This window comes from Grampus griseus (assembly GCF_964374135.1).
Source record: "Grampus griseus genome assembly, chromosome: 4".
Classification (NCBI taxonomy): domain Eukaryota; kingdom Metazoa; phylum Chordata; class Mammalia; order Artiodactyla; family Delphinidae; genus Grampus; species Grampus griseus.
In genome coordinates, this window is record NC_138997.1 from 33,787,621 (window position 1) to 33,802,578 (window position 14,958).

The following is a 14,958-nucleotide window of genomic DNA, read 5'->3' on the forward strand; positions in this document are numbered from 1 at the left end:
AAACACTCCAAGATTTGAATGGTTAGTTTCCACTTTCTCTAATCACTAAAGAAAGGAGGCAAGTGCAAAAGGCGGCCTGGACTCTTTAGAACATTCTATTTGAAATGTATGCAGAGAGAATGAGAATATATCAGTAAAGAAAATGCATGAGTATGTGAAAATCTCTATCATCTTTGTGATAAGCAACTATTAGTGTGTGTGTGTGTGTGTGTGTGTGTGTGTGTTAAGCCCTTGGAGAGAGAAAGTTTCCTTGTGGTATGTACTGACTAACAATTTTTAATGTTCTAATCAGAGATTATATCTTGGAACAACTTTCTTGTAGAGGTGGTTACCTGATTAAGAACAAGAAAATAAGCACAGAGATGTCATATCAGAGCAAGAATCCTATATAAGCAATTATCTTCAGTAAAGGAAAGGATCAAAATTGTTACTTTGTACTTTGCCGACCTCAATTATTCAGTAAAATTGTGCTTTCCTTATTTGCTAAGATTTAAACAATGGATGGAAACAATCCAGACTGTGTCCTACAAGACACAGCTGTGGTGAGGAGGCTGAAGGAAAACAACTGTGATGTGTCATGTGCTCCTTGCAGGATTAGAAGTGAGCACAGGTTGTCGAGATAAGTGAATAGGGAGGGCAGAGAGGCATGAGAAAGGCTGATGTGTTGCTGGAATTGGAAGTAGTTTGGTATGATAGAAGCATCAGGTATATCCTAAGATGTCAGGAGAGATGAAGGTAGGGTTGAGTTCAAGGAAAGCTTTGAATGTCATACTGTGGAGTTGGGGTTTTCTTGTGTATGTCAGTGTTACCAGCCTGTACATGCAGCAACTGTAGTGGGAGAGCAAATTAATGAAAGCATATATGCAGGGGAAGCTCAGCAGATCATGCAAAACAGAACCGATTCAAGAATGCAAAAGAGAAGGAATTTAACGCAGAAAATTGGTTACACAAGTGATGGAAGCCAAGCAGAGGATGTTGAGGCCACACAGGGATTAGCAAGAGCAAAGAATCATTACTACCTCCAGATAGAGGGACACAGGGAAAAAGCAGTATGACTGAATCCAGGGACCTTGTGCCTCCACTGGAAACAAAATCACTGCAGACCATTCCCGTGGGAGCCAGCCATAGAGGGAGCTGAGGCACTGGTAAGAGGAGAGAGGGAGGGAGAAGAGTACAGTGGCTTCTGGATTCTCCCTTCCTCCTGCCTCCTAGTTACCTGCCAGTGCCTCCTGTTGGCCAAGGGCAGCCAGCATCCCAATGTCCTGGGCGCCTGGAAATATGGTCAACAAGAGTCAGCCCTCCAGCATCAGGGGAAGAATGGAGCTGAGCAAACAGGCTCAGCCAGACATTGTCTGTGGCATGAATAAATATGACTCACCTACCAATGTAGGTAGATGTGATTATGATTAATAAAAAACAAATTCATTTCAAAGAGGTTCTGAATTAATGGTGGCAGCCTTTTTTCATTATGAGCATATTCAAAAAGTACTACCATTATGATGTTGGGCTCCGGATGTTTTTATAGACTTGGGAAGGTAACTTTATATTAGAAACTGATTAGTATTATTTGAAGCAATTTGGAGATGTTGGGGAAATGAAGTGATCACATCTGAATTTCAGAAAAAACACTTTAATGTCAGAGTATGCTCTATTCAGTAAATGTAAGAGCTTTAGAGTAGGGGCACTATCCTGTTGTTTTTTTCCCCAGCACAAATCCTAATTCCTGACAGTGGGTTTTAAATACTTGCTGAATGCATGTTTGAATAAGTATAAGCATCATGAGAGTGGAGCCACCTCTGGCATTTAGTAGATGCTTAATTATATTAGTTAAGTGAATGAATGAATGAATGAGGAAAGAAATGAAGGAAGGAAGGATAGGGAAAAGGGAGATAAGTTAGACAACTATTAGAGTTATTACAGCAAGAAATCAAGAAGGACAAAATTAACGTGGTAGAAATAAGAGGACCATTGGGAGAGATATTTAAGAATAGTCTGAGGGTTCTCTTAAACATGTGGGCTAAAGGAGATGAAAAAGCCTGTGTAGTTACCTGCTTCTTAGCTTTACGTGGCTTAATTAATTAGGATAGTATTGACCTAAGTAGGGCACACAGAAGGATTCTGAGGGTTGAGGTGGGTGACTAGAAAAGAAAGGTGTTAAAACTTTTGTATTCAGGGATTAGAGATGAAATTCAGATTGGACATATTTTCATACAGTTCCCATGTAGGATTCTGCTGTATGTCAGGTAGGAAGTTTATTTCAGATCATAAAAAAAGCTGCTGTTTTACACAGCCTACCTATTTTTAACGCTAATCCCTACATTAGAAAAACTGGCTATGAAACAGAATCTGCTCAGTTTATCTTAAATATTTTATGCTCCTAAAGTCCAAGCACCAGGCAAAGGATTTTAATATTTGTCTCTTTTCTGTGCAATTAGTTGCTATATTTATAAATGTAAAACAGTCAAGATATTGAAGCAAACTTTATCTACCTTAAAATTAATTTGATGAATTTATAGCAGTTATAAAATTAATTGATAATGTTTGTAATATCCATCTCACTTAAAATGGATTGAATCAATTTGGTCGCATTCACAAAGGAATTGTGTCTATACTATAGACATTACATTTTGCCTTCATAATATACATTTCAGGGATCTGATTTAATTCATCCATATTTGTGAATAGACCTATTAAGGGTCCACTTTATTGAAATGTTCTACTATATGCAAATTTAGGGATCAGAGGACAGGTACTTTGAGCCCCAACCAAAATGAAACCAACCCATTTGTGATATTCCTTGCACCCTTGAGTTTTCCTCGTTCCATATTTGTTCATTTTTTAAATTGTAGATTCTTGTGCTAGTTGATGAAAATGGGCCCATTAGGTGCAGAGGCTGATGAGAACCAGACAGTGGAAGAAATGAAAGTGGAGCAGTTCGGTCCAGGGCACACCACTCCTAGAGGGGAGCTGGCCCCTAACTCTGAGCCGGAGCTTATAGACAGCACGAAGCTGATTGAGGTACAGATCGTCCTTATATTGGCCTATTGCTCCATCATCTTGCTTGGGGTGATTGGCAATTCCTTGGTGATCCATGTGGTGATCAAATTCAAGAGCATGCGTACAGTAACCAACTTTTTTATTGCCAATCTGGCTGTGGCGGATCTTCTGGTGAACACCCTGTGCTTACCATTTACACTTACCTACACCTTAATGGGGGAGTGGAAAATGGGTCCCGTCCTATGCCACTTGGTGCCTTATGCCCAGGGCCTGGCAGTACAAGTGTCCACCATCACCTTGACAGTAATTGCCCTGGACCGGCATCGTTGCATTGTCTACCACCTGGAGAGCAAGATTTCCAAGCGAATCAGCTTCTTGATTATTGGCTTGGCTTGGGGCATCAGTGCCCTGCTAGCAAGCCCCCTGGCCATCTTCCGGGAGTATTCACTGATTGAGATTATTCCGGACTTTGAGATTGTGGCCTGTACTGAGAAGTGGCCTGGTGAGGAGAAGAGCATCTATGGCACTGTCTACAGTCTTTCTTCCTTATTAATCCTGTATGCTTTGCCTCTGGGCATCATCTCTGTTTCCTATATTCGTATCTGGAGTAAACTTAAGAACCATGTCACCCCTGGAGCTGCTAATGACCACTACCATCAGCGGAGGCAAAAAACCACCAAAATGCTGGTGTGTGTGGTGGTGGTATTTGCAGTCAGCTGGTTGCCGCTCCATGCCTTCCAACTTGCTGTCGACATTGACAACAAAGTCTTGGACCTGAAGGAGTACAAACTTATCTTCACTGTGTTCCACATCATTGCCATGTGCTCCACCTTTGCCAACCCCCTTCTCTATGGCTGGATGAACAGCAACTACAGAAAAGCTTTCCTCTCAGCCTTCCGCTGTGAGCAGAGGTTAGACGCCATTCACTCCGAGGTATCTGTGACATTCAAGGCTAAAAAGAACCTGGAAGCCACAGAGAACAATGGTCCTAATGATTCTTTCACAGAGGCTACCAACGTCTAAGGCAACTGCCATGTGAAAATATATGGATGAATTCTGACCAGAGCTGTAAACCTGGTTGAGTGGGGCGTGCAGGTGCATCCTCATTTCCCATTTTAAGGAAGCATCTGAATGGAAGCATCTGCAGTGTAATTCATGGAAAACTGGTTGTCAGAGTCTAGTAAAAACACTCAAATTCAAAGACAAGGCAACAAAAGTTTGCTTACAGTTGCTTAGATTGTAGGTTGAATTATGAATAAAAGCAGAGAGAAATGGTTTTGACTGTTTCCCAGAGTGAAGGAAACATGAACAAGGAGTTGGTGTTATCAGCATTGCTAAGAGGTGGTGGGCAAAAAAGTTGACTTTAAAATCACATTAGGGCATAGAACGGGGATGACGTATAATTCACTGCTCCCCCCTCATCTGATGAAAAGGCTGTCAACACCAATTTCCCTAGAAAGCCACAGACTCTTCTCTATTGTATTTTGCCTTTTTGTTATTCTTCCTATGGACTAAAACCATCAGAGAACACTGCAGGTAAATGTTACCAACTATTTGAATGACTTCAAGGAAATAAACCGAAATTTTCTATGTAATTAGTGTTTTGACAAATGATGGGGGGAATCTTTACCACCCAGTTAGCCAATTGTTTTTTAAAACCAAATGCACATTTAATGAAAAGTTTCTTCAACTTAGAATCAAAGGCTGAAATTCTCAGAGAAATGTAAACCATCATTTAACTTCTCATTTCAACTTGTCCCTGCTTTGTATAGTTACTATTTGAATAACAAGTAAGCATGCCACACAATACTTTTAATCATTGCTAATTGTAACTTTTTGAACACATTTTACTCCTATGTTGGAGCTGAGTTTGTCTTCACTAAAAATTAAATCAGATTAGGAGATAGTTTTGTGGCATTTTGCGGTTATTTGTAAGCAGTTTTTGCACAGGTACATACTCTAATGTGTTTACTGCAGTGTTATTATTATTTACTTTTGAAATTCATCTTCCATGGACCCATTCATGATTCATAAAACAATGTAATTTCATCAAAATGGAACCCATCTGGTAAGAACTATTAAAAACATTACATTCATTCCACTTTAAAAATGTTCAGTTTGGACCAGTTTCAACATAAGTTATCCTCCTTTCAAAATAATTAGCTATATTTTTGGATAACTTCTGAATATATACATAATAAAATTTTACCTATAAATAGTGGAACATAGATGCTGTAATACTTTTCTTTTAATGATTTTGTGAATACAATTTTTATTTCAATATTATCCAACCAAAGATGCTTAAAACCCTATTACATTCATGAAAAATAATTGAGATATTAAAATAGCTGTACTTCTTTGAATGTTGTTAATGAGGTTTCATTGTAATCATATTTTTTATAAGTATGACTGAATTTGTGAATAGATTCCTTAAATTTTAAGTAAATTCAGCATGACTGTTGCATTTAGTTATAAACATTAACTTTGTGAACAGGAGCAACTTATTTTATGGATACATTTAAAATTCGTATTATGGCTCTTACTGAATTATTTTCATGCTAGAAATAAAAGACTGGTCTTGAAGTAGACTGCACTTTTGGAATACTGAAAAAGAATGAAAACAATGGAAGTTAGATTAAGTGTAAGACTGAATAAGAAGTTGACAAATAATGTATATCTGTAACATATAATTGAATAATTCATTTTTCTCTTGGACTTGGCGTAACTGTCCCAGAAGAAGCTTTTTGTCTTTTAAATAGCAGTTACTTTGCTTAAGATGCTAATAGATAATTGTGCTCAAAGATTTTTTTTCCTCTTGGAGAATTCTTACACTGTAGGAAATGTGCATGCTACTGTATCACCTGTTGTCATAGTAAATTATTAGAATCCAATTAATACTTGTGATCTAATTAATTATGTTAACTCATTAATAAAATGTCTTTTATGTAGTGATTTTATCTGTTGAATAAAAAGAATTTAGGAAATTAGAGAAATGTGTGTTAATTTATGTCAGAGTTCCTGTCCAAGATGAGATAGCCTTTGACACAACTAAAGAAAGGGAAATCATGGTGGCTCCTACACAGTTAGTCTAGTGCTCTCTCCAGTCTGTACATGAACTTGAGTCAATGGACTCATTCCTGTGGTTGCAGATATAAACCATATTCTGACAATGCCTGAATATACCTCTATTTTCAGACCTGACCTTTCTTCTGGACGTCAAACCTCTATCAGCCCACTTGACGTGCCCACATAGTTTCTCACCAGCAGATCAAACCCAGTGTGTCTAAGTCAGAACCTGCCATTTTGATCCACACCCCACCCCACCTCCACTTTGTTTCCCTGTATTGCCTGTCCCAGTCATGACACTGCTATCCACCCAGTTCCCAAAAGTGTAAGCACTTTGGAGTCACTCTTGTCTCTTCTGTCTCTTTATAACACATGTCCAATTAATTCTCACATTTTGTGCTGATTCCTAGATGTTTCTTGAATCAATTCACTTTTCTCCATCCCTGTACTCCCCACCATAGTTCAGGCGGTGATTATCTCCCTAGACCCCTATATCTCTCAACTGGTTTAATGTAGCAACTTCCTAATTGTTCTTTCTATATCTCATCATTTTCCTATCCAATCCAACTTTGCCCACTAGCCAAGTGATTTTTCAAAAAACTCAAATTTTATCAAATCACTTTTCCCCTCATCATTCTTATGCCAAAATCTTTCTATGACTTGGAAGGATGTATAGTACCTCGTTGTACCTATATGTTTTACCCCTTGCAGATTCTCTCTTTTTCCAATCTTTGCTACATATGGAGCATATGAAGGCAGGGGACCAGGACTGTTTTAATCATTGTGTTATCACAGGTACTTGCAGTTCCTGGCACCAAGTAAGTGCTCAGTAAATATCCATCAAGGAAATTGAATTGATGAGTCAAGTAAATATTAAAGCAGATTTGAAGATACATCCATAAGGATGTAAATGATAAGCTACACGATAGGAAACCATCTTTATCATACAACTTGTAGAAAAGTAAGGTTTTAGCTATGCTGGAATCCAGTAAAGGTGCATATTTGTTCAAGATTAGATTGGCTTTATTTTTTGAAGGCCATTAAGGATAGACATTGGCATAGTTGAAGGAGCTCTATAAATAGATTCCACTTATGGCTCACTCAGAATTATCTAGAACCTTGTACAAGGGAAGCATGTAGCAGCCAATGAAGTCTATTAGTCATGATTCAGATAGCTAAGGAGAAGCGATCACAGGTATTTCCAGTAAAAAGTCATTTAATACAGGAAATTAAAATCTTGCAAAACCATTGGAGGAACTGGAAAAGTGAAAGTTAGGAAAAGCCTCCACTGACATTGAGGAAACAAGGAAGTGCAAAATTGCAGGAAACCACAACGAATACCTACAGCAGCAATGTGGACAATACACAGGAATAAGCATAAATTTATCTGTGAAAATGTTATTGCCTCCTGCTAAAGCCACTCTCCTGCTCATCCCTCCCATAGACTCAGTAATGTCTTTTGTTTCTCTTCTGCTTTCCAAAATTCATGTGAGTATCTCTCACTTGTGAAATATAACTCAAGCCTTGCTGGCAGGGATTTGGGGAAATGTAGTTCTTAGGTTTCCAGACCCTACAATACAGGCAAGAGCTTTGAATGGAGAATATGGTGCTTAATTGCTGTCCAACAATCTGGCAATCTTGAGAACTGCCCAAATGGTGCAATTTCTAGTTGCAACCACATTTTCTCCTTCTCTGTACCTCTGGGTTCTTCAGAGTTGCAGTGATGCAAGTTAACTATGCCTTTTTTCTCTTATCCAGGCCAATGTGTTAAAGATACTCTTTAAGCCCGGCCGTAGTGCTCCCGGGGACCTTTCCCAGAGGAGCCAGGTTTTCTCTGCCCCCGGCTCTCCCTCCGAACCGGCGCCCGACGCCTCCCCCTCCCGGGGACTTTGGATCCCGCAGGAATCTCCTGCAGTTGCGCTAATGGGTGGTGGGGGCCGGTGGTTTGTGAGCCGCGGGAGAGAGGGAAGTGAACGTCCGTTCACAGCCCTTTGTGCGTTTGCGTCCCCAGCGTGTGTCGCTTATGGAGGGAGTGTGTGCGCAGAGTGTTGCGGACCCATCGGAGTGTGACCTGAATCTCCGCGCGCTTGGCGATTGCCGGCCACCTGGAGGAGCATTGCTTGGTCCGCGTGGTAGCTGAAAAGCTTGAGTGACGCCAATGGGATCAAGGAGCAATCCACCTCAGGAAATAGAAATTGGAGAATCTGGTTTTGCTCTATTATTTCCTCAAATTGAAGGAATAAAAATAAAACCCTTTCATTTTATTATGGATCCAAAGAAATTAACACTAGAAAGGCATCAACTCACTGAAGTAGGTCTTTTAGATAACCCTGAGCTTCGTGTGGTCCTTGTATTTGGCTATAATTATTGTAAAGTGGGAGCCAATAATTATCTGCAGCATGTAGTGAGCACTTTCAGTGATATGAATGTCATCTTGGCTGGAGGCCAGGTGGACAACCTGGCATCGCTGACCTCTGAAAAGACCCCTCTGGATATTGATGCCACCGGTGTGGTTGGACTATCATTTAGTGGACATCGTATCCAGAGTGCCACAGTGCTTCTCAATGAGGATGTCAATGACGAGAAGACTGCTGAGGCTGCGATGCAGCGCCTCAAAGCAGCCAACATTCCAGAGCAGAATACCATTGGCTTCATGTTTGCGTGTGTTGGTAGGGGCTTTCAGTATTATAGAGACAAGGGGAATGTGGAGGCTGATGCATTTAGAAAGTTTTTTCCTAGTGTTCCTTTATTTGGCTTCTTTGGAAATGGAGAAATTGGATGTGATCGCATAGTCACTGGAAACTTTATATTGAAGAAATGTAATGAGGTAAAGGATGATGATCTATTTCACAGCTATACAACAATAATGGCACTAATTCATCTTGGGTCATCTAAATAAAACCACCTGTAAAGTGGCTTTCACAATGTATAACTTTTGGGTTCTGTCTTTTCCAGAAAATGGAAACTTGGGATATGTATATTACAAACAAAAAACTTTATATGTATCTGTTTTGTAGCTTTGACATTCTGAAGATTATTTGGTAGTTTTTAATATATTAGATGAAGGACAAGTTTGTACATAATGTAATGCAAGACCGGGAGTTGAGAGCTTTTGCATCAGGCACAAGTGAACCAATTATGGCTATACTGCACCAGATATGTAGCTGCTGTGTGATAGGACTTTAAATAGTCTTCTGCATAGGAAGACTGAAAAAGGATTCATCAACAGAAAGGAGATTTAAGACATTCCATGACTACCTCTGCAATGTTAGATGATCTTTCAGCAGACTCATGAAGATATTTTTCTCCCTTAATAAAGGAGAAAAATACACAGATGGCTTGGGAAATTTTTCTCTGCTTTACAATTTTTTTCAGAAGCTGTAACAAATTGCTGACTTTTTACTTATTTGATAAATGTTAAAGAACTATTTTTGTTTTAGTACTCTAAAGTTGCTTAGTCAAATAAATTGCCAAGACTAATCAGTATTTTATTACCTTATAAGGAAAAAAATTTTCCTTTTCCCTCAATAAAGAAATTGCAACAGAAAAAAAAAAGATACTCTTTAAAACTGGCCTATTAGTACAGGTGGACTAAGGAGTAAAGTACCAGTAAAGACCATTTTGGAAAGGAGGAAGAAAGATTTATACCAAGACTTTAAAAACAACAATCTAAAAACCACACAAGGATATACATTCTGAGTTAGCCTCCTAGGATGAGCAAAGGAAATGATGTTTCAGGGAGAAAATAATTTTAAAATTTTCAAATTCATGAGATGAAATATTAAATTATAAGGCAACAAAAGATAAAGAGTTTACTTTTCCTTAAGAAAATAAAGTCTAAAGAAACACAAAAATAGTGGAGAATACAAACATCTTCATGATTATGTCTTATGACATTAAACAAAGGTAGGAGTTTTATTTAACAAAGGATTACTAAGTGTTGATTTGTGAAGATTTATAAAAGACACCTGTCTGTTAGATCACTGACCTTTTTCTGCCTTGGTACACTGGTCAGATGTCCATATACTTTACAAGTTTTCCTGGGTATGGAAGAGTTTATAGGAAAGACTGTGAGTTATGACATTCACATGTTATCTGTAACTCCAACTCTTTCTTTTTAATTGGTGAATGTGTAAGTGAATGGAAGTAAACAGAAATGACTAACCCTGAATCTACTCTCCTTTATAAAAAAATCATTACCAAGTTTAAACACTTTAACAAATTACTTGCAAAACACCACATATGCTACAGGTGTGAGTTGTCACATTAAAATTTAAACATGCTGCATTATCTTCAAAAGAAACAAAGAAAAAGCAATTGAAGATTTTAAATTTGTTTTTTGCCCTTCTCATAGGAAAGTAACACACATCGTAAAAAAAAAAAAGTACAGATATGTATATATGCACAAATACACACATTTAATTACAAACAAAATCACGATGATGTACACTATCATTCGATATTGTATATTGCCTGTTTATAAACCATCCAACTATGTAACAGTGGTTATTAACCTTTTTCCATATGACACACAATTCCTACCAGGGCCCTGTGAAAGTATTTACCAGTGGCCTGTGGGTAGGACAGGGTGAAGACAGTGGGGGAATGCATTTTGGAATGTGAACAAAAATAATTTGGATATAAGTTGTTCTGCATAAAAGCTCCTTGGTGAGAGTTACCAACCAGTTGATAATCGAAGATGATACATATCATACTGGTGCTTATCATTTTGAACATCAACACATTTAAAAATGTCATCTATTAGGATAGAATAAGCTACAATCAGCCTCTAAGTACACATAGATCTATTGTGCAATTATTCCTGTTCTCTGATAGAAGAAAATCGGAGTCTTGTTTTGAGAATGCAATTGAAGGGAAGAGAAAAGTGGATTCAGTGCATGTATTTAGAGTCAGGACTGCTGAGTGCACTGTGTATATTAAGTTGGAGCCAAATATCATCACTCAAAATAGATCTACAATTATATCTGGATCCCATCAGACTTGACCATATTGAGGGATGTAACGACAGGGTCTAGGGGAACAGAGATAATGTAATTTTAGATTCACTGAAGTAATAATAAGAGAGGTTTGACACTGAAGGATTTCTTCTGCCTTTTTGTTCCAGGAAAAATAATTTACTGGAAGTAAAATCTTCCTGCTTACTACTACAAGGACAACTCCATGTAAACAGCTTTTGTCAAAGGCACAAAAAGCCACAAATGGACAGATACAGTACACTTAATAGCTTATGACCTCTAAAGCTCCACAGGAGATATACAAACCTGGTTTGTCTCCATTATAAGGATTTTACATTTACTTTCTGATGTTTAGCTTAAATGTCTAAAATTAGATGTAGGCATTCCTTACCTAGGAGGACCTCATGAGAATTACTTATAACTGTCATTACATTCCAAGACAACATGAAACAGATGATTATAGTCATGAGTATTCATTAAAATACAGGTCCCAGCAGCTTTTTTTTCCTCTAGTGGATATAATTTAAAGTATACTAATGGAATTTTGGAACTTTTGATATTGTGATGTGGTGCTATGCAAAAACATAGTTGAGCATATACCTTGAGCTTAGAGTTTTGCTATTAGTGCTAATCACTTGTACTGATAGATTATTCAACATCTCTTACTGATTACACTTTGCCCACCAGCACATTTTTACAGGTATGACTGTACAACAGAGTTATGTTGTCCTTGCAGAAAACTCAACAATTAATAACATTCTTTACAATATCTTCTGTTATTCCCAAGCGTAAGTCCCTCTCATGAGTTTCCTCCTGTTGTCCTCCTCTCTAGTTCTGTTTTCTACTGACAGAGATTGGCTGGAAGGACAAGTGAGGTGAACAGGGTTCCAAGGAGCATGTAATATACTCCATAATGCTGGGAAGACCAGTGGGTGAATCTGCATCAGGCAACGCTTAAAGTTGGAGAGTCAGAGCAACAGCCGATTTCAAGGGAGCAGTCTTAAAGGGGTCATGGAACTAAGCATCAGCATCTGAACAGGGCCTGGACCAAACCAGGAAGCAGAAACTGTGAGATAAGAGAGAGGCAGGAGCAAAGTAATAGCTGAACCACTGTGGAGAGCAATGCTAAGTGAAGGGTCCTGGACAAAGGTGGAAAATCTTAGATAAGTATCTCCTTATGTAAACTGCGTATACTCATGACAGCAACACTCAATCCTTTTAGTTAAAATTACCTGCAAGCTCTCATAACTCTCTAGAAGAAGACATTTTAATTAATTATCAGGGTTTTTTTTTAATAGCTGGGAGTTCATTCATTCAACACATAATTACATAAGTTTACTGAACCTTAAAATAGAAAATTCTTGTGATAATTACTTCCTGATTTTCACCCTATTCAGAATGAGGTGTATGAGAGAGAGTGCTTTCTATGGAGAGAGGGAGACATGGAGGGGAAAGAGCAGACAAAACATTCTAAAGAAAAGGGGCAGAAGACACCCAGTAGTTTTCTGTTTGCCTTCATTGTGTACATCAAACTGGTACCAATTCACTGGAATATTCACTGAATTTCTGCAGCACTGCTGAAATCCCAGCCAGCCCTAGCACTCAGTCAAACCCCTACCATTTTATATTTTAATTAAAGTAAAATTTACAGTTAAAGGCACAGATTTAGGTACATAATGCCACACATTTTGACAAGTGTATACACATATATAACCACTTACCTCAATCAAGATATAGATGATTCTCATCACTTCATAAAGATCCTTCATGTTCATTTTCAATCACCTCCACCTTATTCCAATAGCAAGCCATAGATTAATTTTGTCTATTCTTCAATTTCATACAAATGGAAACATAGACTATATATTGTTTATATCTGGCTTATTTTACATAATATAATGCTTTGGAGATTCATCCATTTGCTGTACATTCATTCATTTTTACTTTATTACTGGGTCATGTTCAATTTTGTGAGTACACTACAATTTATTTATCCATTCTCCTCTTGATAGACATTTGGGTTATTTCAGGGTTTTGACTGTTATGACTAAATCTGCTATAAATTTTCTTTCCTAAGTCTTTTTGTGCACATATATTTTTATGTCCCTGAGGAAAATACAAGCAGCAGAATTACTAGGTCATGGAATATATATATAGTGAACTTTATATAAGAAACTGCCAAAACATTTTTCAAATGGGGGTTACACGTTCACTTGAAAAATATGAGAGATCCAGTTTTTCCATACTTTTGCAACATTTGGTGTTGTCAGATGTTTAAATATTTTCCATTGTAGTGGAAATTCCATAGTGCTTTGGATTTGCACTTATCTGATGATTAATGATGTTGATCACACCTATTCATCATTCATATATCTTCTTTGGAAAAGTCTATTCTTTATTCATGTCTACTGTACATTTTTTAAAATTGTATATTTTAGTTTTTTATTGAATTGTGGATCCCTATAAATTCTGGATATATACTGAATATAAACTTGATATATTCTCCTAAATACATGTATCACAAATGATTTTTCCCAGGAAGTGATAAAAGTTTTTAATTTTGATCAAATTCAATTGATCATTTTTTCTTTTAACATTAGTATTTTTTGTGTCCTCTCTGAGAAATATTTGCTTACCCCAAGGCCAGAAAGATATTCTGTTTTCCCAGAAGCTTTACAGTTTTAGCTTTCACATCCATGATTCATCCCAATTAATTTTCAGTTTGGATTTATTTATTTTTCATATCTTTATCTAATTGTTCTGGCACCAATCACTAAAAAGACTTTAATGAGAAGCAAGAAGAACTACAATCCTGCAGCCTGTGGAACAAAAACCACACCCACAGAAAGATAGACAAGATGAAAAGGCAGAGGGCTATGTACCAGATGAAGGAACAAGATAAAACCCAAGACAAACAACTAAATGAAGTGGAGATAGGGAACCTTCCAAAAAAGAATTCAGAATAATGATAGTGAAGATGATCTAGGACCTCAGAAAAAGAATGAAGGCAAAGATCGAGAAGATGCAAGAAATGTTTAACAAAAACTTAGAAGAGTTAAAGAACAAACAAACAAAGATGGACAATACAATAACTGAAATGAAAACTACACTAGAAGGAATCAATAACAGAATAACTGAGGCAGAAAAACGGATAAGTGACCTGGAAGACAGAATGGTGGAATTCACTGCTGCAGAAGAGAATAAAGAAAAAAGAATGAAAATAAATGAAGACAGCCTAAGAGAGCTCTGGGACAACATTAACTGCACCAACATTTGCATTATAGGGGTCCCAGAACGAGAAGAGAAAGTACCTGAGAAAATTCTTGAAGGGATTATACTCAAAAACTGCCCTAACGTGGGAAAGGAAATAGCCACCCAAGTCCAGTAAGTGCAGAGAGTCCCATACAGGATAAACCCAAGGAGAAACACGCTGAGACACATAGTAATCATATTGGAAAAAATCAAAGACAAAGAAAAATTATTGAAAGCAGCACAGGAAAAATGACAAATAACATACAAGGGAACTTCCATAAGATAACAGCTGATTTCTCAGCAGAAACTCTACAAACCAGAAGGGAGTCGCATGATATACTTAAAGTGATGAAAGGGAAGAACTACAACCAAGATTACTCTACCCGGCAAAGATCTCACTCAGATTTGATGGAGAAATCAAAAGCTTTACAGACAAGCAAAAGCTAAGAGAATTCAGCACCAACAAATGCTAAAGGAACTTCTCTAAATGGGAAACACAAGAGAAGAAAAGGACCTACAAAAACAATTAAGAAAATGGTAATAGGAACATACATATTGATAATTACCTTAAATGTGAATAGATTAAATGCTCCAACCAAACCACACAGGCTTGCTGAATGGATACAAAAACAAGACCCATCTATATGCTGTCTACAAGAGACCCACA

The 14,958-nt window shown here is 37.6% G+C and overlaps 2 protein-coding genes across 3 annotated transcripts; both read left to right on the forward strand.

Moving 5' to 3' along the window:
• Window positions 1–2,865: 2,865 nt before the first annotated feature.
• Window positions 2,866–4,020, forward strand: NPY2R (neuropeptide Y receptor Y2; the record flags this gene model as incomplete). Of its 2 annotated transcripts, XM_082653951.1 has the most annotated exons (2): window positions 2,872–2,962; window positions 3,302–4,020. In XM_082653951.1, the coding sequence occupies 2 exons, from the start codon at window positions 2,872–2,874 to the stop codon at window positions 4,018–4,020; spliced, it is 810 nt and encodes a 269-aa protein (XP_082510077.1). The 2 variants fall into 2 exon arrangements, with proteins under 2 accessions (XP_082510076.1, XP_082510077.1); XM_082653950.1 differs by having other exon boundaries at window positions 2,866–4,020.
• Window positions 4,021–7,225: 3,205 nt separating this feature from the next.
• LOC309822245 (F-box only protein 22-like) lies at window positions 7,226–8,962 on the forward strand (the record flags this gene model as incomplete). Its single annotated transcript, XM_082653989.1, has 3 exons — window positions 7,226–7,258; window positions 7,822–8,056; window positions 8,214–8,962. 3 exons carry the CDS (start codon window positions 7,226–7,228, stop codon window positions 8,960–8,962), a joined length of 1,017 nt encoding a protein of 338 aa, XP_082510115.1.
• Window positions 8,963–14,958: the final 5,996 nt, after the last annotated feature.